At 40.6% G+C, this 23,297-nt stretch overlaps 1 protein-coding gene across 4 annotated transcripts in view; it reads right to left on the minus strand.

Annotated features, from left to right (window-relative positions):
* LOC142211984 (PALM2-AKAP2 fusion protein-like) overlaps positions 1-23,297 on the minus strand; it is an 84,999-nt gene that overhangs the window by 6,788 nt on the left and 54,914 nt on the right. For 3 of the 4 annotated variants that reach the window (XM_075280422.1, XM_075280424.1, XM_075280421.1), the window contains exons 2-3: positions 8,715-11,076; positions 3,097-3,275 (exon numbers count right to left, since the gene is read on the minus strand). In XM_075280422.1, coding sequence (XP_075136523.1) covers positions 3,097-3,275; positions 8,715-10,968 — 2,433 coding nt within the window. In that variant the 5' untranslated portion in view covers positions 10,969-11,076. Of the gene's footprint in view, positions 1-3,096; positions 3,276-8,714; positions 11,077-19,160; positions 19,245-23,297 lie in introns of those variants that run through there. The other variant, XM_075280423.1, reaches the window with a different exon arrangement.

The following is a 23,297-nucleotide window of genomic DNA, read 5'->3' on the forward strand; positions in this document are numbered from 1 at the left end:
ACCCCCTCAAGTTACGCCCCTGTTTTTCACCATAACTCATGATATGATGGTGGTGGTGGTGTGTGGACAGTGATGAGGTCCGACTCACACTCAGTTTGCAGCCTGAGTGAAGGGTGTGTCCAAGATTGAGTGAATGGAGTCAGTCGACCCATGACAACTGCACCTGCGTCAAGAGCTAGGACGTCCCATACGTGACAGGTTGTTTTTTGTGGGTTTAGACTAAGCCCCTCAGCTCCAGTGCAGGGAAATATCAAAGCTTGACCATCAACACATTTTGGGCAATTGTATGCTTCCCAATTTGAGAACCATGTTTCTTCATGTCTGAGGACCTTTCATGAGTTTGGGCACATGCGGTTTTATATACCGCTGGAAAGCCGACAGTGTATTGAATTCAGAACATTGTCGGCTTTCATGATCTTTTCCCCAGGTGCAGAGCTATCGGTGCCGGAACCGTAGCTCTTCACTGTCAGAAGGGCGTTTCTGACAGTCAGTCAGGAACGTCCTTCTTCACAGCAGCACCTATAGCTCTGTACTGTGAGAGCGGGGAGGAAAGCCTCCCCCAGTACTCATATATGGACGAGTACTATCAGGAGGGGAGGGGGCGTTCCTCCCCGCTCTCACAGTACAGTGCTATAGGCGCTGTTGTAAAGAAGGACGTTCCTGACTGACTGTCAGAAACGCCCTTCTGACAGTGAAGAGCTACGGTATCGGGACCGATAGCTCTGCACCTGGGGAACAGATTGTGAATTCAGCTCACTGTCAGCTTTTCAGCAGTATATAAAACTGCATGTGCCCCAACTCATGAATGGTCCTCTTTAAATAGTGCCCCTTAGTAATAATGCCCCCCCTTATCCCCTTATATTAATAATGCCCCTAATAGTCCCTATATAAATACCCCCCTTGTGTTAAAGGGTTGGCCACTTTCAGACCAATATTGACAAACAAATGTACAATAAGAAGATATACAATTTTCCAATATACTTTCTGTATCAATCCCTCACAGTTTTCTAGATCTCTGCTTGCTGTCATTCATTCTGTTACTTCTAGAGGATAAAAGTCTGTCCATGGTCATGTGATTTCCGGTCCATGGTCATGTGATGAGCACACAGGTGCCGCTCGTTACCAGGCAGATGTCTGATTACTGTGCTGTGACTATAACGAGCGGCACCTGTGTGCTCATCACATGACCATGGACCGGAAATCACATGACTATGGACCGGAAATCACATGACCATGGTCAGAGTTTTATCCACTAGAAGTAACAGAATGAATGACAGTAAGCCGAGATCTAGAAAACTGTGAGGAATTGATACAGAAAGTATATTGGAAAATTGTATATCTTTTTATTGTACATTTGTTTGTCAATATTGGCCTGAAAGTGGCCAAACCCTTTAATGATATGCAGTATTTATATAAGGGCTTTTAGGGGCATTATTAATACAAGAGGGGGGATTTATAAAAGGGCTACTAGGAGCATTATTATTACAAGGGGGTATTTAAAATACCCCCCTTGTTTTAATAATGCCCCAATAGACCTTATATAAATAACTCCTGTTAATAAATAAAGTGCCCCCTCCTAACGACCCCTTAAATACTCACAAAAAAAAAAAGTTATACTCACCTACCTAGGAGTGCTTGATGTAGCCGGCGCCTCCTCTTCATCACCCGGGATCACAAGGTGCAGGACATCTGTGTCTCAGCGTAGGAGGCGCATGACGTCATCACATCGCGCTTCCCACACAGAGAAGCAGACATGTTGTCTGTCTGTCTTCTCTGTGTACAGCCACACAATTAGTTTTAAATAGATCGGTGTCTTGCAGACGCCGATCTATTTAACAGCGCTGCCTGGGGCATTACTATCAGGAGGGGCGGCATATAATAATGGTCTGGAGCTTGTCAGAAAGCATACAGACCAGCGCTCCTCCATGCCGCCCCCCGATAGTGCTGTCTGAGGCCGCTGCCTCACATCGCCTCATTAATGATGCAGCCCTGCCCCAGTGCACAATGCAAGGTCCATAAAAGCATGGTTGGGCAAGTTTGTTGTGGAAGAATCTGACTCACCCGAACAGAACCCTGATCTCATCCCCATTGAACATCTTTGGAATAAATTATGGTGAACCAGGCCCAATGTCAATGCACTTCTGGATAAAAGAGGGTAAATTCCTACAGACAAATTCCAAAATCTTGTAGAAAGTCGTTCGAGTGGGAATAATCAATTTATAGCAAGATGTTATAAAAGCTCCTGCAGGTTTAACTTGTGTCCCAATACTTTTGCCCATGTAGTGTCTTGGAAGACAAATTGCCTAATAGAAAGATTTTTTTTGATCACCCCATGGTACAAGCAGATAAAAGTGATAAACAACTGTACTATATCTATCCTTGGAAAGAGAGATATACAGTAGGAAGGTAAAGGGTCAGAAAAACACAAAACAAATGTTTCAATGGTAACTTCAGTTGTTGAGCGTCCACTGAAGTCTGCTTGGATGCAATGTTAACATGGACAAGTCATTGGCAGCATGTCAATTAGAGGTGAGCAAAGCATAAGCTAGATGAATCTATGTAGGAGCAAGTCCTTTGGGATGAACCACTCCACACCCATATTATATTAAGGACATGGATCAAGATGTTACATTAGCAGAGAGGTGGACTAAGAAGTCACATTGCGTTAGTCCACCCCCACAGTAGATGAAGGATGACATAGTACATGAATACTTATTGGTATTATTGGATAATGTAGTTATTCACATGTTGACATAGAATTATGCAAAGATTAGTATGTGTAAGGTTGGGTTCACATCACGCTGTAATATATAGCCATCCGGCTAGTATATGCAGTATACTATCAAAAATAAGGTGTGGAATAGTATATTAGATTAACCATTCCATACAATATCATCTACTAGAAACTGCATATTTTAAAAATATACATTTTTATTACAAAATGACTCTTTATGGCATTGTATGACAGCGGTCACAGATATCCTTTTAGTGTCCTGTCCTGCCATATATATTGAACCAAAGCTAAACGTGATGTGGAAAAACCCTTATGGAAATATGCAGAAAAGATCACGAAAGATAAAGATGAGGAAAACTTACACTAGAATCATCCATTCGGTCACGTCTCTTACTTTTATGACTTTCATAATCTTCCATAAGTGTTTGCATGAGATTTTTAGGACGTTGGGATCCAGTTGGATCTTCTAGCTGAGGATCACTTTGTACAGGGATGCTTTCTGCTCGCGGTGAAGATGGAGATTTTACTTTCTCTATTTTGCCTGGTAGGAGGAAAGTAACAACATGACCATGAATGTCACATGTATTATCAGAAACTATAATACTGGCTCAGTAAGGCCACATACACACAATTTTTAGAATGGCCATCACACAACCTTTTTAACTATGAAATAACCTATACGAGTGTAAGTTTTTTTTTTATAGTGGTGTTAAAATATGTTCTATCCACCTAGTCATCTGCTTCTAGTTTGTAAGATTGTAGATTCTCAATCAAACTTATAAAATATTTAGCTATGTCCAGCATAAATGTTTAATTCAGACCAGGAAAGTCATAAACCTGTAAACCCTGCAATGTAATCCGCACATGGTGGTGTCCATTAAATAGGTCACGGACAGCAGAAACACTCTTCAATGAAGCTAATAAAATCTACTATCCTGAAACTATAGTGTGCAAGTGCAATAAAAAAAAATGCACTCATTTATATGTAGAAAATGTTGTTTGACTGTTTTCATCTTTTTCTTTACATTTAATACCAAAATGAGCTTCTTTTGGGCTTAGATTATAAAGGACCACTAGGTGTCACCCTACTAACACAGAAACAACTACTCACTACAGTACTCAACCTGAAGTTTTTAGTTGTTTTGGTCATATTTGATGGTACACCTGATAAGGGATACAGTACAACTTAATATGGGAGCATAATTGTAACAAAGCATAGTACATGTTACTATGTGTCTCGTGCACTCTAATGACTATTCAACTGAAAACTTCTTGTATATTGGCATAGTAAGGCTAGGTTCACATCTAAAATCTGCAGAGTAAAGTCCTGCATGGAGGACGCCATTATAATTTATTGGTTCCCTGGGTAACCCTTTTTTTAGCTGACGAGCTCTTCGTCTTTTGAGTCCCCATGCAGATCCAAATGATGGAGAGATAAACGCTAGTGCAACTAAAAAAAAATCATGCAAGTTATTAGGCTTTGTTCACATCTGCGTTTGCCTCTCTCCTCAAAATCCTCAAAAGCTGATTTCAAACGGTTCGTTTTAAAACCCATTCATCTCAATGGGTTGTAAAAACCACCCACAGGTGTTCATTTTGAGCATTTTCATATGGTGTCCATTCTTTTAAACAAACAGAAGAGTTGGGCTTGCAGGACTTTTTCTACACTCAAAAAATAAGGATCCCAGACAGACAGCAACCAATCTGTTTTTTTTCAAACATTGAGGTCTACGGAAAGCGAATTACAAATAGAAAGCAATCAGTTTGTGTCCATTTTGCAATCCGTTTTTTCCTCTGCACATGCCGAGAATGAAGCAGGGGAAAGATGAAAAAACGGATTGCAAACCGGACACAGTCTGTTTTTTTGAATGGACACCCATTGACTAACCATCTAAAAAGACAGATTTGGGTATCCACTGTGTAACCGTTTGGAATCCCTTTTGTAGCAAACCGTTTTTCTCTTAAAAACACACGGACACCAGGCGCAGGTGTGAACCTAGCCTTAGCTGTAAAAGCATCACCTGAACCCCCATATTGCGGAAAAACTGTGATTTTTGTTAGAGATTTTGCTGCATTTTCTTAAGCCGAAGTCAAGAGTGACTTCAAAAGCTGAGCACGAATTGGTGGAATCGGGAAGATTCAAACCACGAAAAAAACCTCCTGATGGGAGCTCAATCTCTCATAAAGCAACGATTCAAGCTGATTAAGGTGAAACAAGCAGCTGTTTTTTTCGTGGTTTGAATTTTCCACCAATTCGTGCTTGTACCAACAGCGTCTACATGGAACAGCGGTATTCTCTAGGTGGGGGCGAACCCCAGTTATGACTACAAAGTCTTGGAATTTTCTTTGTTACACTGTAAAATTCTTAAAGAGTAGGCTTGGTATTTGGAGGCTCTATACCTATTACCACTCTCCAAGCATCAACGTGATTCCCCGTGCCAAACCCCACTTACTATGAACTATGTACAATACTAGTCAAAAGTTATTAGGGCCCCTCCTGTCTCCATGGCCTGGTAGCGACTACTGCCTTTGTACTTCCTATGACTAGTCTCCATGCCTAGGTCTACATGTTGACAGGGTTGTGTAATATTAAGACTGCAGTGTTCACTGCTAAATCGTAACTGAAGATAGTAAATGTGCGGGCCACAACATGTGCCGGCATGGTGGCTCAGTGGTTAGTCCTGTAGAACAGCCAAGGACAACATCTATACGCTTGTATGTTCTTCCCATGTGTGTGTGGGTTTACCATGTTTGCATGGAAATTTAGATTGTGAGTCTTATTTGGGACAGTATTAACTGTATCTGTAAAGTGTTGCAAAATCTGATGGTGCTATATAAGTAAAGCTAAATGTTTCAGTAGATGCCATTCAGCAACATATTTGTGATCTTTTGTGAAGCCAAAGTCTTATTGTAGCCTTGAGTATTCATTCTGAATGGTGAAGCGGGAGATGCCTCAACCCCCAGGAATAGTATGCTTTATTAGTTTAGGGCTACGCCATGTCTTAGGCCTCGACTCCCCTGCAACTCCTTCACTGATGTAAGTGAATGAAGTCAGTCTGCAACCCTGAGAGCACTGTGACTGCAACTCAAGTTTGATCACTGCTGGATTTTTTTTTTTTTTTTGCACAGTTGCAGCATCCTTGGGGTTAAAACTTTATTCAATTCACTTAAGTTAGTTAAGAGTCATGGGGCACCATAGTGAACTTTGATCACGTGATGACAGTCGTGGTTAAAGTCAACTTATAGCCCTAGTATAAGCTGTTCACACACAAACCATTGACTCATCTTCAAGGATTATATAGATGAGTACTCAGTATCTTACAGTAGTCCTCAATTACAAGACACACTGTAGTTTACTAAGGCACCCTGCTGAGATTTATCATGTCAAGTCTAGCAAAGTGTTAGGATCCATTTCACAGCGGTTCATTCGAAGGCTTCAATCAAAATATGTTGGATATTCACAAGTTATCATATAGAATTGGCATATATGGATCAAATTGTGATGCATTTTGTTAATGGAAAACTGTAAAAAAAAATTCTTGCAAATTTTATGGCCTTTTGCTACAGTGTTTGGAGAAAAAAAGGTCGCAGATTGTCACTGAGGGGAATGACATTCAGGGATGTAACCCAGCACGGTAAAAGGTACTCTGTATACAGCACATCCTGTAAAAATTCCCTGAGATTTGGGGTCTTACCCTTCAGAAATAGCAAGGTCTTGTAACGCTGCTTGTAAAGGAATAACCATTCATAAAGAAGCCTGTTAGTATTTACTGTGGCCAAGATATTCCTGGTCATTGTGAAGCTGCCAGTATTAATGAACAATAATCCTAGATTAACCACACTCATAGAGAATATACTTGGCACTAGAAGACTGGCTTCACATTTTGTTGATGGCTGTTGTTCCCCCTTCACATTAGTTCAATGTGAGCTTATCCGCTAGAGCTTTGTAGAAAACCCTCTATTGAGAGGAGATTTAGCTGACATTACTTCTGTACATAACATGCATTTGTTTTGTGCACTCTCTCCCAGTGAGCTAATTGGTTTGTCATTTCCAGTAGATGACACCAACCCAGCCGGAGGAGGCCACCAAATACATGGAAATATCTGCATATAGACACACTGGGATAGTATAGTCAGGGCCGGCTCCAGGTTTTTATGGGCCCTTGGGCGACAGAGCCTCAGTGGCCCCCCTTGTAAAGGAGACACTGTGCGTCGCAGATGAAGCAAGTGACGTCAAGCAGGAGTGTGGCGTCACCAATGCCATACCTCCCAATTTTTAAAGAGTAGAAAGAGGGGCAAAATGTGTGGCGCGCTCTGCGCGCCGCGGCAAATTTGACTCCACCCACTTATGTTGACTCCGCCCATTCTCATTAATTTATCATGTGCTCCCACACACTATAATCCTCCTACAGTCACCCGTAAATTATATGTCCCCCCTCCATCTCGCCCCATTTCATACACATCCTTCCTCTGCCCCCAGTTTCATGTCCCCCCTCCATCTCTGTCTCCAGTTTCATCATGTTCTCCCCCTTCATCTTCCCCAGTGTCATGCCGTTCCTCCCCTTCATTTGCCCCCCAGTTTCATTGGGCCCCCTCCATCTCTGTCCCCAGTTTCATGCCATTCTCTCCCCACCCCCTTCATCTTCCCCAGTGTCATACCGTTCCCCCCCTCCCCTTCACAAAGACAAACACTTACACTCACCTTCCATCGCTCCCCCGACGCTCCTCTCTCCGCTCCCACTCCATTCACATACGCGATTAAAGCAGGAGCTAAGCTGTGGCCCGGCGTGCGTGTGTAAGCGCGATGTGATGACGTCATCGCACCTACACATGCAAGCGGGGCCGCAGCTTTAAAGCAGGAGCTGATATCGGGACAGGCAAGTGCTGGGGCGGGTAAGTGCCGGGGGGCCCCCAGAGGCTCTGTGGGCCCCGGCACTTGCCCGACTATGCCGTGCGCTGACGCCGGCCCTGAGTATAGTACAAACAAACTGCCATTCCTCATATGCACAGCCATAGTTTATGGATCAGTGCTGTATAGAACTGTAATATGGCATCCGTATAAAGCAATTAATATGAATAAGAATATATTCAGGAAATTCTATCTATGTATAATCATTCTAAGGCCTGGTTCACCTCTGCGTTTGGTATTCCATTCGGGGAGTCCGAAAGTAGTTCATGAAGTACTTTTCTCTCCACATGTTCTGTGCGAACACCGTGCGGAAAACACACCAACCCCATTATAGACTATGGGATCTGCTTTCATAAGCTCACTGCTAGTCAATGCGTTCGGTATTCCATTTGGGAGAGTCCCCATGCGGACTCCCCGAATGGAATACCGAATGCAGATGTGAACCAGGCCTAAGCCATGACTAGCCAAGAAAGTGACAAATACAGTATAATGCTCTGTGTCAGTGGTCCCCAACCACAAGTGGCTCACAATCCGAACAGAACAATATGCCATATTAGTCCTGAATCCTGATCATATGTGCTGACTATGATATAACATCCACCTTACAAAGGCAATTTTATATGGTCTCATACCTATTTTATTTTGTACACGGCACTGAAAAAAAAGTAAAGAACAAAACTAACAAAATAAAAACGTATTGTGCCACTGTGACACTTCATCCATCCTGGTACTGAAGAGATAACACCTAAAAGTCTGAAGTTACCCAGGTTTGCAGACGTGCCAAATGCTAAATTTCATACTAAATTATTTATCTGCAAATGTTTGCAATGTCTGTTTTCAAGTTTTCCTACATTTAATAAACTTCTTTGATGTTTCCAACTCAAATGAGGTTTTTAGCCATCACTCAGGACTTGGTCATAACATACAAGAAGTAAGAGACTTCTGCACTGTGGCATAACCCCACTTGCAGAAATTGATGGTTAATATGTGTGCAAACGTTCCTGCATTCCTACAATATGACCACATCATTTAAAGTACAATGGGTTTCAGAAGGTTTTCACTCATGCTTACCTGGTGCGGTTTTGTAGGACGCAGTTCTTGTTGACACCACAGGTGCATTTCTGCTTGACGGACTTGGTGGACCGTGCAAGCTTTGTCTCTGTCTCTGCTTTTTCAGTTCTTGTTCTCTTTCTTGTGCAGCTCTGATCTCCTCTTCAATCATTGATAGTGTTTTTTGCTTCTTCGATCTCAGTTTAAAAGGTCCTACTGTTATCTCAGGTTCTTGTGTTGCCAAGATGGAAGCAGTGCTTCTTAGTTCAGCAGCTTGGGAATACTTGCTGAAGTAACTTTCATGCCTATTTTCTTCAATATGATCTTCATCCATTACAGATGAAATAGGTAAGGGTTCAAGAGCTTTAGCTTGATGGGTTTCGAGTTGCTCTGGAATCTTTGGTGTCACAGTAACTCCTCTGGTCTCTTGCACTGGTGAAGAAACTTGAGGTGGCTCAAATAATGTGTCATCCTTCCTCTCTGGGCTTAGTGGTCTTGTAGTATCACTTACTATAACTTTTTGTTCTTCTGTTTTCTCTTTGGTTTCATCCGTTTTCTCTGTTAAAAGTTCTTGGTTTCCACTTTCTGCCAATCCAGCTTTTTCAGCAAGAGCTTGCTGGATGACATTATGTACAAATATATTAGCTTGGTACTCTAACTGATCATCTGAAAGAACTGAGTCATTCAGCATGGAGGATGGAGAATAAAACCCTTGATCGCTAAAAGATTTGGAGACCCCTTCCACTGAGTAATCGGAAGGAATGTCCTTAAAGGGCGTTTGAGGTTGTGAAAATTCTCCCAGTGAATGGTCATGTAGAGTGTTAATAGTTTCATTTGAAGCGCCACTGTCACTGATATTGTCCATACTAAAATCATTTGAGAGAGTTTCCATGACTGTAGTGTCCTGAGATTTTACTGACAAATCATCTAAGCCGGAATCCAGCTCCTCTGGCAAAAAAGACACAGTCACTGATTTTGAAAAGCGTTCTGACAAATGACAAATATCAATGTCATCATCTTTCACTACTGAAAATGTTGCTGTGGCACTATCAAAATCAGGGTCTTCTGAGGACGTTTTCCTAGAGTGGTCTGCCGATGGCTGGTCCTCAGAAGTACACTCCAACTTTTCTACTTTCACCAATGAAATCTCATCTGGTCTAACCATTTCAACATGTGAACTTGATGGACTAGTCACTACAATAGATGATTGAGGCTTATTGGTTTCACTGACTTTGTAGAATGGCTTCACTGAAAAAAGATTGGGCGCAACTGATCTCTTTGGTGGTCCTTTGATATTGGACTGGCTTGTATTTTCTATATTCAAAAACTGTTTCCTTGCAGCAGAGAAGTCTATTTGCTCAGTAACAATGTCCTCCTTATTGACGGGAGGCAGCTCTGTAGGTACAAATGCTGGAGGATTACTTTTAAAAACTGGTGGGGAAGTTCCTTGCTGCTGTTTTTGTTTCCTCTGCATATACTTCAGATGGGATTCCAGATGCTCAGAGTCTAGTTGTTCCTCGATAGTTTTTTCTTGAGGTGGATTCCACCACTTGGTTGTAATGCTGGGGTTCTTTTTCACAGCTTGACTTTTGATCAGTTCAAGCCTTTCCTTTTCTAGTTCAATAACTTCCTCAGAAGGCCTCACTTTCTTAACCCTGTAATGTTCCTTCTCATTTAGGTCTTCGAATAATTTGGATGGCTTTTTTTCCTCATGGAATGCTCGAAGTTCAAACTTTGCTTCTTTTTTAATAACCTTTGGTAGATTATCACCGTCCTTAGATGACCTCCGGGAACTATTTGAAGAATTTGGGCTTGCTGGGTAGGTAAATACATCAGTGTGATCATCTTTCAACTCCCCTTTAGAAAAACCATTAACTTTAATTGGTTCCATGGTCTCCACAGATTCGCTTAATTCCACAACTGGCAGGGGCTTACGGTCCACTGCTATTATGTCCATTTCAGGAGTGGAACTATCATTTGTAACACTGACACAAGGACCTGAGCCATCAACTGTTATAGTGGTGGACGCTGTAGATTCAGCTGGACAAAGGGAGCCATTAAAAGAATTATCTGCTGCAGTCTCACAGCAGTTAGCTTCCAGGACTTCATCTAGATATCTTATCTCCTTTGCAACATCACTGTCTAATGACTCATGTCTGTCTTTAAGTCCATTCTGGTTTGTTGGTGTAGACAGCAGTAGATTTTGATTGTCTATTACATCTGGTGTAGCCAACACAATTCCTTTAGGCTCTGTGGCCTGGATCTCCAGCTCCATAGTTTCTGTGTTGGTTAGGATGATATCTATAGGTTTGGAGTTATTGGCACTGTTTTGATCCTTTTTGTCCTTCTTCAGCTTAATTTCATCCTCTGAGATCTGTGGTCTCTAAAAATAAGAGACAAGATATATAAGATATAAGGGGAAAATCTGCAGTAAAATATCAAAAACAGACATGAATACATCCCATCATGAAATAAACAAGTTGAGCTGCCAGCATTCAGGTTGACATTTTTGTTAGAATGATGCTCTGGAAATATTGATACAGTGACACTGATATGAAATCTGACGCAACTAATGGTTACGTGTTGATTAATAGTGGCTCCATCATATCCTGACATGGTGACCATTGCTTTGACTAGAAAAATAACGTTGCATATAGCATTACGCTTAGTGTAAAAAAAAAACAAAAGAACTCCAAAACGTTATGACAGATGCTCTTAATGGAGCTTTCAATGCAAATGTGAACAGAGCCTTAGCATTGTGCTACGGATGGGCTGGGAGTCTTAGTTTAAAGGGGCCCTATCAGCAAAATCATGCTGATAGAGCCCCATATATGCGTGAATAGCCTTTAAAAAGGCTTTGCAGGCACCGCTAAAGTTATATTAAACTACCCCCCGTTTTAAAATAAAACCCTAAAAAAGAATGTTATCTACTTACGGATCGTGCATGCTGGGCGAGCATTCAGGGTGTGTCTTCTTCTTCATCCACGCCTCCTCTTCCTCCGGTCCAGTTCTCCTTCGGCGCTCACGAGCGGACACTGATTTAAAAAAAATGGCCTGGGTGCATGCGCAGTAGCATGCGGCTTCTACTACGGCTACTGCGCAGGCTCCCAGGTAATTTTTTTATATCAGTGTCCGCTCGCGAGCGCCGGAGGAGGACGAGACCGGAGGACGTTGGAGGAAGAAGAGGCGGGGATGAAGAAGACGGTGCACCCTGAATGCCCGCCCACAGTGCACGATGCGTAAGTAGATCACATTCTTTTTTAGGGTTTTATTTTAAAACGGGGGGGGGGGGGTGTTTAATATAACTTTTACAGTGCCTGAGTTGCCTTATATGTGGGGCTCTATCAGCATGATTTTGCTGATAGAGCCCCTTTAACAAGGAAACTAATTCTGTGAATGTGACTGTTGTCACATAATGAATTATTACTTATCCACAATATTATATTACATTATATTATATTATCCCATATATAACCTCACTTGATACCTCTTCACACAACTCTTTTGTCCTTAAGGTGCTGCCCTAATGACATCACTGTACACCTACAGAGCGACTGAGATTCGGGATAGGTAAAAGAGTCCTAATGCTTTATTTCTAGCCATACAACTGTAAGCTCTTGGGGGCAGTGGCTTTTCCTATAGTTGCCTTGTCTTGTTGTTTAGTGATGTTCACTTGTTCTCATGATCATTCATTTTACATGTTTTTGCTCCTAAAATGGTTATGTGCTGCAGAATATGCTGGCGCTATATAAGGATTGTTATTATTATTACGCAAATGTTTTCATGATTCTAGCAAAGTTTATGTATGAAATCATCTAGGAATGAAAGTCAGGTTCAATAAGTTACAGAAATATATTTCATCATTAGTTACATGTTAGAAATATACAGAAAATCTCTAGACCATAAAGCTATAATGTTTTAATTTATTACTGCACAATGCAGATTAGCATAATCGAAAAATGTCTATTGTTTCAGTGGCTTTGGATGGATGGGTGTTAAATAAACAATTGTAGGGCAGGATGCTGGTGAATTCTTCACATGCCTTGGCTGTCCCCAGGCAGCAACATGACCTACCATATGAGAGCAATATTAGAAGTCACTTCACAGAGCCATTTTTTTTTTTAATCTCAATATAACAATACACAATAGAGAAAACACTTGCTACTTCATCATATTTCAGACTTTAGCTTCCACCACTAAACTATTCTGTACATTAGATTCTCAGTATAACATATATTCTTTTCTTCTCAGTCATCAGGATATCTGTCTAATATTATATGCATAGGGACCTATATAGATATGAAATGGTGGAGAAAGCCACAGGTAGAATGAGCCAGGTTCCTTTCTAGTGCCACAGGGCACTTCAAATGGGTTTACCAAAATAGCATTTAGCAATCTTCACAATATGTCCCATATTGTCCAGGGCAAGGGGGGAGGTGAAATAGCTTTTCATGGCTATGCATGTTGCTCCATTTCCTGTTCTGCATAGGCATTGAATGACTTGATGATAACATTCTGGATGACAGCTCATAACATACAGAATTACATAGTATGCAGTTAGCTCCCTCTAGTGGTGACTGTAAGCAGACTGGATGGTATCATTTCTTTGTGATTTGGAGTCCTGTGTCAGTCTGCTAGAAACTACTTAGCATAAAAATTTGGAACTAAAAACAACCAGGTATTAAAACTCAGTGATTCACTTAAAGTAAAACTGTATTTGGAACCTTATTTCTGCAGTAAACCCCAGTAATCCCTACAGTTACTGTACCACTAAATATTGCCCTCCATATTCATGTAGCCATGCCTTGATAAACCTATCCTAAGGCATTGCATAGATATTGCAATTCAGACTCTTTAGCTTTCAATGTATTATTTATATTCCCTTGCTGTCTACCGTCTTGTATCATACAGGCTTTGTTTAGCTACAGATGAATATTGTCTCTTCCCAGAATAGAAAATGGGTTTTTCTGACACATTGAGTGGTGAGTGATCGTTGAGTTGTGTTGTATGCATACAGAATATCTGGTGTCTGCTAATTGCTTTATAGATAGACCCGGCATCATAGGATGCGGCAGAGGAAAACAGCCCGAGACATGTTATTTACAACAACAAGAAAGCCTAATGGATTTAGGGCTAGTTCACACGTGAACTGCCCGCGCGGGTTTTGACACAGAGAGAGACGCGGCGAGCCGCGTCTCTCTCTTGTCAAAACCCGCCCGCCGCGACCATCGCTGTCGCGGCTTAACCCTCTGCTGTCGGCTCAAATGAATGAGCCGACATAGGAGGGAGCTGCGGGGGGCGGAAGCCGCACGACTGAGACAGCGTGGCTTCCGCCTGAAGAAAGGACATGTCCTTTCTTTTCTCCGCTAGCAGCAGCTCGCCGCTAGCGGAGAACAGAAGCCCGGCGGTCTCCATAGACCACCATTATAAGGGGAGGTTTTGGACGCGAAATCCGCTGTCAAAAACCTCCCCTTATACTCACGTGTGAACTAGCCCTTAGCCTTCAAAACGGAGTTAAAAGTAGACACAAGTACACAGTAGTCCAAATAAGACGCCAAGAAGAGATCCCTGTGCTAACAACACTACCATGATTTCCAACATATTGTTTTATTCTCTTGTAAGGAATGTGCCATGTGTCAAACACCTTTTAAGTAAGTTCCTGACAATGACCTGGCATTTTGGGAGAGGGGCAGTATACAATGGGGTAGCCAATGTAGGTGAAACATGGTATTACAAGTTAACCAAATGAATGAGTCTGATTTATTCTGTAGGCTATTATTGCAAAACCGCCAATAGGATGTTAAGCCATATTGGCCTTTACACAGCAAGATCCTGTGTATAGATAAATGAGCAACATGTTTATTGGTGCTTGATCTGTCCCGCTCTCATGTATTGTAAGAAGGTTTCTTAGCTGTCATTTTATCAATCTGTTCTATTAATAACCAAATGATATTTTCCCCAATACTTACTGGGAAATTAATACATAGCTGATAACCAATGTGGCTGCTTGAATATGTACAACAGTATAATGGTATTACCACTATAAGTAAAATCAGACGCGAGCGCAAAATCCTGGCTGCTGATCTATTTTCAGGTTTACGATTATAGCTATTTCGGATTATTACCCTACTGATCACTTGCATTAAGATTTACACAAATAAAGTCAATTATTTTGTCCGGGGTCATTGCATATGACCTGTAGTATAATCTAATGTTTACTGCCTGCAATGTGCAGCTAGGCAAGTCATGTAAGCAAGTTACTGCAGCACAGAAGATATTGCATGCATAACCTACATAGCAAATATTCAATAACAACAGGACCCCCATCATGTTAACAACAGCCTTTTGCTACTAAAATGGGTGTAAATCTCATTATAATGCACACGCTGGACAAATCTACATATTTTCTGTAGCAGCTATTCTGACTCCTTTTCTCTCCCTAGCATATGGCTGAGCTGGGGTTATTTTCTAAGAGCTGACACGAAGCAGGCATAAGTCAATGTCCAGATGTCACTGCACCTCTGGGAATACAGAGAAATAAAGGGCATCATTCAATTTCCCTTTATATCCTAAGGGAATTTCCCACAAATACTATACACCAAACCCTACCCTTTAGATCAGATACAGAGTCTAATACCTGAAGCCGCTGACAAAAACACATAGTATTATTATTATCCTATATTAAAGTGCAACATTGCTGTTTTTTTCCTTTATTGTTTTTTCTTGTGAACTTTTCCCAGAAAGTAAAAGAAAATAAATGCATACATGAACACTATATACTGTATAATAAATGTGATCAAGTACAAACACAAGATTATAGTGTCCAATAATAACAAGTGCCGAAAGTGTATAGTCATGGGCTGATGTAGACAGCGGAGGGCAACTGATATGAGAATAGTATGTGGGCCCTGCATTTGTCGCCATTAAACTTCTTCATAAAAACCAATTTCTAGCACACATTGAAATAATGTGCCAATCCACTAGTGTATTGTATCAGTAGCAAGTTGCTACTAGCAACTATAAGTAATCATGATAAGAGTCATGTTTATGTTAGACCCAACATGTAATATATTATGGCCTGTAGGTGTCAGTGTTATCATCTACTAAAGATTGAATATATTAGTTAAATTGGACAATAAAGAGTCAATAAAGAAACAAGTCTGAGGGGAAAAAGTTAATTGTTAGGTATTAGTTATTTAGATGTACCTGGTACCTGTTTGGAGCACTGTATGGTTAGTTTATTATTATTATTATTATTATTATTATTATTATTATTATTATTGTTTATTTATATAGCACCATTAATTCCATGGTGCTTTACATTTGGGGGTTTACATACAATACACAGAATATACAGGTAGATATAATACTAACAATGACCGACTGGCACAGTGGGGTAGAGGGCCCTGCCCGCGAGGGCTTACAATCTATGGGATTAGCTCAGGTAACAATATACTATGTGCATTTTAAGGGCAGGTCCCTCACTTTTCTATGCTGTAAGATACATAAAGAAATTATTAAGATAATTCATTTAAAAGTAAATAATTGAACATTTTAAGGGCAGAGAGCTCTTTAATGTCCACATCTGCCTTTAATGTAAGGTCTGGTTGGTAAGTAAGGGTAATAGACTACAGGTTATTTCATCATGGATTTCCCACACTAAATAAAAAAGACTAAAATAAGAATAGCATTCATAGCTCTTCAGGAGTAAAGCAGTGTAACAGTGATGGAGGAGACGCCTGCAGAATACATCAGTACGAATACATCAGTACCATATTGAGCACTCTCTAGGTGAAGATCTAATGATTTCCCCATGCTCAGCCTATGACACTATAAATCATTTCAGGTTTGGTCATTGGCATATTAGTGGAAGGGTGGCAAGGCACTGGGTACTAGAGGGCAGCAATACACCAGGGTATGCAGGGCTCGGGCAACATCTTTGATGCAGTGAAAGGCAACCCTTGCTACTCTGGTTCTAGTATACTGATTTTAAAATACATTTCTTCCAAAAACATAAAAATAGCCATATGCCATGTACAAGTTAGTGAAGAGAGGACAAGAGATGATATAAATATATAAAAGAGTATTTTTTACATGTTGGTTGTCACTTTACAGACAAACTACACTGAAAATGATGTCTGTTCGTTGCTGCTAAACTATTCAATGGTGACAACCAACATGACACTTCCTGTTATCTACTTTACATAGATGACAGCCACAACAATATATCACTATAAATGAACAAAAGTCTGCGTATTCTTTCTAATAATATTTTATAACTTATAGGAGTATTGAGAAAAATGAGCGAAACATGATTTGCAGATCACTTGCAGTCATCATATCTGTGAAGTATATAGTGTATATGGCCCCTACTATACATGCCAGTATGCACAAGTCATTGAAGATCCATTAACATTCTGTTCCTCAGATCCTCACATCAGCCTAGTTTCTACTTAATTGCTTTTTAATGAGTTATAAAAGCCAGGTCACATGTAGAAGAGGAACCCCGCACCCAAACAAGCTGAAACACAAGATTCATGTGGCAGCAAAATTCATTCCATCTACTTTCCAAGGTTGCTATAGTTGAATAACAGATGCAGAAAATATGATATATCAGTAATAACTGTGGATCTCTCATTTGAAGTGAGCCACAACGGAGGTGCTAGGTATTAAAGAAAAAAGTCTGACAAATGATGAACAACGTATACGAACTGAACAATAGCATAAGCAAACAAGCAGAAAATAGTAGCATATAAAGGCCAAGTGCCAGGATATTGTGCTACTGTGATGCCAAGAGACAGTGGTAGATTTCTTAGCATGGAGTCACGTCACTGTCACATGATTCTAATGCTAGTGCCAAATGTCAGTATTGCTCTACTGTCCCACTTGTCTCTCATGCATAGTATCTGTTGCCCATTACTGGTTTATTGTATGGTAGGTGGCACACATGTCCATCTTAGTTATCTCCATCACCTCCCAAGTATTATCTAATGCTGGCTACATAGCCACCAAGCACAAAGTGTGACATGAGTTGTCATTGCCTTTCATCTGAATTTACTTGCATACAATATACTGTATACAAAACAAAATATCTTTTGTTGTCATATAGAAACCTCTAATAAGCTGCTGTTGCTATTGTCATATTCTATTGTTATGGGCTATGCCACCTTTATGTCTCCGCAATTCTAAATCTTTAAGAAAAACCTACTGCAACTATTGGATACACGACCTATTGTCAGACTGACTTTTGTAACTAATTCAAATTATATGCCACAAAATACAGATTGATGGGGGGAGGGGGTTATCCAATGGGATTACATAGCTTCTGAGAACAGAAATGCTGGGTCCCCTTTGATGACATAAAAGTGCCAATGTGTATCTAATAACACTGTACATCACAGTCTAAGGAAGATACAGAAACTATAAAATCGAGTAAGTCTATCCTATTATATGAATGAAGAGCGTAGATATTATGCTGTCTCAAAGTGCTAAATGCCAAACGCAGCCCTTCTACATCTGTATAATAAGTCACACATTCACCTAATGTATCTGAATTTACAATATGTAGTAATAAGAATTGCATTTGCTATACAGGATCCTCTATAACTAAAAAGCCCAGGATTAGAAGTATCAGTAAGACTGTAGTTAGATCTCCATTTGGATTCCTAAATCTGTTATATAATGCAAACAAATGAATTTCAGTGGATCCCATTGACTATAATGGATTCTGTTCGGTAGGCAGTGCAAATGTATATGTTTTAGATGGGATATGTGATGGAGGCTTCTAAAGGAATTTCCAAATAAATAAATAAATAGATTATCAAAGCAGATCAATGACTGTAATAAAGTATTAAACCTATACACAATGGATTAGGAGCCGTCATATTTAAAGTAACAGCATGTAATGGCAGTTTATCTCTTTTTATAGCTTTGGCCCATTCTGACGTATGTAAGTATCCCCTGGTGATAGCAGTCAGCTTCTGGTTCACTATGATCTAAGTGTGACTAAGCCTCAGACTGATGTCTGCCCAGAGCACAGAGGATATAGCCGCCACTGAAGGCTCATTTTCACTTTCTGTATCTGGAAATTACACAAAATCTTACTGTAAATCAGTTCCTGTGTGGTCTTTATATGCGTAACACGGAAAATAATGTTTTATAGACTGGAGTAAAGCAAAAACAAACAGACTATTCCCTATATAAGACACATGGAAAAGTAACAATGTAAAGCAACAATGTATACCAATACCACCATAAACAAGCACACACAGTACTAAAGACAAGCTCCGCACTGTGCCTACAATCTTAAGTCTCCTGTAACATACCGAGTAAGCGAATGAAAGTACACACCCTCACCAACTGAACGGTTACTGAAGAACTCTTCATCTCATCTTAAGACACATGGTGAAAGTCCTCTACTCTTAAGTAAAGAGAGCAAGTAGATATTGTCAGAAAAGTGATACTTACCTCAGATCTTAAAATATATCCACTTTCTAGGCAGCCCCAGTCCTTGTCCTCCACAAAAGCCTCTTCTCTAGACTTCCAAATCAAAATTCCATCCCTGCTTTCTTGCAAGGAATGATGTCACAGGAATGGGGGCTGGGACATTCAAAAAGAGGGCAGCCCTGCCTTCAAGTCAGTTTATACAATGAGACCCTTCTAAAACTACTGAAAAAAAGCAGTGTGTATGAGGGCGGGGAAGGCAAAGGAAATCCAGGCCTCTGCTTTCCATACACAAGCATGTTGTCTAAGGCTGTATGACAGCACCTCTCTATGTTATACCTTCTTCTGCATTACACTAAGGGAGGAACAGGGATTTCTCTGCAGATTTCACTGACAGATGTGAACAGTAACAGTGAAATGACTAAGGCGCAGTCTACAACATATATCCCAGAGCCCGAAGGGTGGAGGAGAGGAAGTTCAGCAGAATTCTCTATTGTGATCGGAAAGTTCAGAAGCATGTAGACAGATCATACTGGACTGCCTATATCTCCATCTTATGGATCTATATATCTATCCGTTGGTTAATAAAGTAATGATTGTTTGCACCTCTGCAGTGATTGTAACTGTTAGGTCATTACTTATTATTCACCAAATAACATGAAGCACACATTCTATTCTAGGGCAGATACAGATGCATCCTGTATATCTGCATAGTAATAAATCCAATCTGGCTCTCATATGCCAGCTTTGCACTAGACAGATCTCTTTTTTTATCTACTCCCTGTTATATACAGATTGTAAACTTGTCAGGATAAGCTTTTCCCTACAATATCTTGGAAACAATATTACTGTAGTCTGTACCTCTATTGTACAATGCAATAGAGTGCCACAATCTAGTGCTATGGAAGGTGATAGTACAAGTAAATTATGAATATTAATAGGCAGATCTTATAGCACTTATAAGTTGATCTGGTAGCCTAAGGGTCCATTCACAGTGAGTATTTTGGTGCTGATTCTGAATCCGCATCAGAATCAGTGTGGAAAAAAAATCCTCCCATTGACTTCAATGGGTTTCTTTTTCTGCTAGCAGAATCTGGCACTGATTCTGATGTGGATTCCGTGCCAGAATCAGCGCCAAAATATTCCATGTGAACTCTGTGATATAATAAAACAAAAACACGGGACGGGGTTATAAAGCCTGGAGTTTCTTACGTCAGTCTTAATCAACTGGTCCGCTTATGTGTGATGCGCCTGAATTATTAAGGTGCTAAAGGGACTATCATAGATAAAATCTCTCATGTCATAAAAAGTGGTGAGTGGGCTGCAGAACCAACAAAGTGGCACATCAATGTGACCCAACAAAACGTGTGTGCACCATATATCCATCACATTTACACTCATCTATGTAAAAAAGCTAGCCTATATGGGTTAGTCAATTCCCACCAGTGTGTTCAATTTTTTTTTTTTTTTTTTAAATTCATCCCTGGGAAGCCAAGCAGAATGAAAATTCCTATACCTTGATAATCTCTGTGCCAACATCTCCTACAGACATACACAAAGAAGCTTTAAGGAAACAAATAGACCACACCTCAGTTTACTGGGAACTTACCATCACAATAACATCTGTGGATCTACACTATATAGATACTTGATTAAAATACCTGAATTTCTTGTACCTCTTGTTCACACCATATGCTGAGTAACACAGGCAACATGGCAGCAAGCCTGGTTAGCCCCTTAACTAACTCCCAGGTTATCATTCAATACCTTTATGCGCATAGGCTACTGAAACAAAGCTTGGCCCTGGTGACTATTCCTCACAATTTGGATGTAAAAAATATCTACCTGATATGCATGAGAAATAGAATTTGCTAATGGATTACATTGTGGATTCTCTGCACTGAAATCCACATGGAAAATTCACACATACTTCTGATTGTGTGAATGTACCCAAAGTCTCTTACCAATTTCACTGACACCAGTCTTCATAACTGTATAAAGTCCATCATTTGTAAAGAATGTAACCAACATGCTGTAAGTAATAAACATATGTTTCCTGTCTCAGGACTTGGCAAGTGTTAAGTACCCTTAGGCCACATCTACGTTCGGGTTTCCATTTGGGGAGTTTGCTTGGGAACCCCCGAACGGAAATCTATATGAATAAAAAAGCGGTTACCTAAGGAAACCCGCGGACCCCTTAGAATATAATGGGGCCTGTGTGGTTTCCGCATGAAACATGCTTAGAAAAAAGTGCGTCTGGCAGGTGCAAGCATACATGGTGCATACACAACAATGACACATTAGAAGCATACTATAGACACAACACTCACAAATAAGACACATACCACATATAGGACCCTCACATGTTACCTATATGATGCACAATCTCACTGTAATATGTGGGGGTAATTTACTATATTATATGTATGCTAGAAAACTGGCACAGAAATGGTGCATCTTTGCTGCAGGGACCTGACTTGCACCAAACAGGCATCACTTTCCCCCTTTTTTGCCCCCCTTCATCACTTTCTAAGACAGTTGATGGAGTAGGGTGGGGATCAAAGTGGGTCAGGACAGGGATGTTTCTAGTAACTAGTATTAGTTGTAGTTGAAACTTATGCCAGCTTGTAGTTGGTGTACCTGTCAATTCTGATGTATGCAACCATCAAAGATTTACCATAATTATTAAGAGGTCGGAGTCACCGATCTAGATAACACATATCTTGCAGCTAACTGTCTTGTAAACCGCAAGCCACTTAAGACCTTCAGTTTACAAGACACCAAGACCGCAGACAGAAGATGCCTGCTTCTCGGCACAGGCGGCGTGATGGCGTCACAGCATTGTGCCTTCTATACTGAGACACAGATGTTATGCTTGGACAAGGAGGCGGCTCCGTTCATCAAAGTATCACCGGTAGATGACTACACCTTTTTTTTTTTAGCGCAGTTGTCGGTATTTTAATAGTATAAGGGTGTCGTTTGGAGTGATTTATATAAGGGGGCATTATGAACATAAGGAGGGTTATTTATATAAGGGTATTAGGGGGCATTATGAATGCATGGGGAAGTTATTTTTATTAGGGGGCTTCACTTATATAACGGGTTATTATGAACTTAAGGGAGTGGGCATTTATATAAGGGGTCATTAAGGGCGTAGTATTTATGTCAGGGGGAATCAAGGGCATAATATAAGGGGACAATTAATTTAATTAAAGTTGCACATGGGCTTTATTACTAAAGGCACCACAAAGCAGGGAGCAGCAAAAAAGACTTTCTGCTTCCATTACACGGATAGAGAAACCACCAGTTTCCAAAGGTATAATTGACATGCTGCGATTTCCAAAACCCGTTGCACAGCATGTAATAATAATAGTAATAAATTTTATTTATATAGCGCCAACATATTCCGCAGCACTGTACAATTTGTAGGGTTCAAATACAGATACATAACAAAGAACGTAATTTCACACAATGGGATTGAGGGCCCTGCTCGCAAGAGCTTACAATCTATGAGGTAGAGGGGGTGACACAAGAGGTAGCAGGGGCGGTATTGCTTATACAGTATTCAGACAATTTTGTAATAGAGGTTACTGTCATTATACAAACAAAACTTTATGAGCCGTCACTAGTGGTGTCCTTTAACATGTGGATGGAGCTTGGACCTATAAAGTTAGCATGAGATTACATCATATCATGTGGGGAAATGTGGGAGTGGGGACAGAGGAAGGTTAAATTTTGGGGATTCTAATTATGGTACGGAAGGGTTTACATTAGAAATTGTGATAGGCCTGTCTTTAGTTTGCGTTTGAAACTGTAGAAATTGGGATTTAATCTGATTGTCCAGGGTAAAGCATTCCAGAGAAGTGGTGCAGCTCGAGAGAAGTCTTGTATACGAGCGTGGGAAGTTCTGATAATAGAGGATGTAAGTGTTAGGTCATTGAGTGAGCGGAGAGCACGGGTTGGGCGGTAGTCAGAGATGAGGGAGGAAATGTAGGGAGGTGCGGCATTATGGAGAGCCTTGTGGATGAGGGTGATAACTTTATATTTTATTCTATAATGAATAGGCAGCCAATGTAGCGACTGGCACAGACCAGAGGCATCGCTGTAGCCTCTAGCCTGATAGATGAGCCTGGCCACTGCATTCAGAATAGATTGTAGAGG

This window comes from Leptodactylus fuscus, chromosome 1, assembly GCF_031893055.1.
Source record: "Leptodactylus fuscus isolate aLepFus1 chromosome 1, aLepFus1.hap2, whole genome shotgun sequence".
NCBI classification, from domain to species: Eukaryota; Metazoa; Chordata; class Amphibia; order Anura; family Leptodactylidae; genus Leptodactylus; species Leptodactylus fuscus.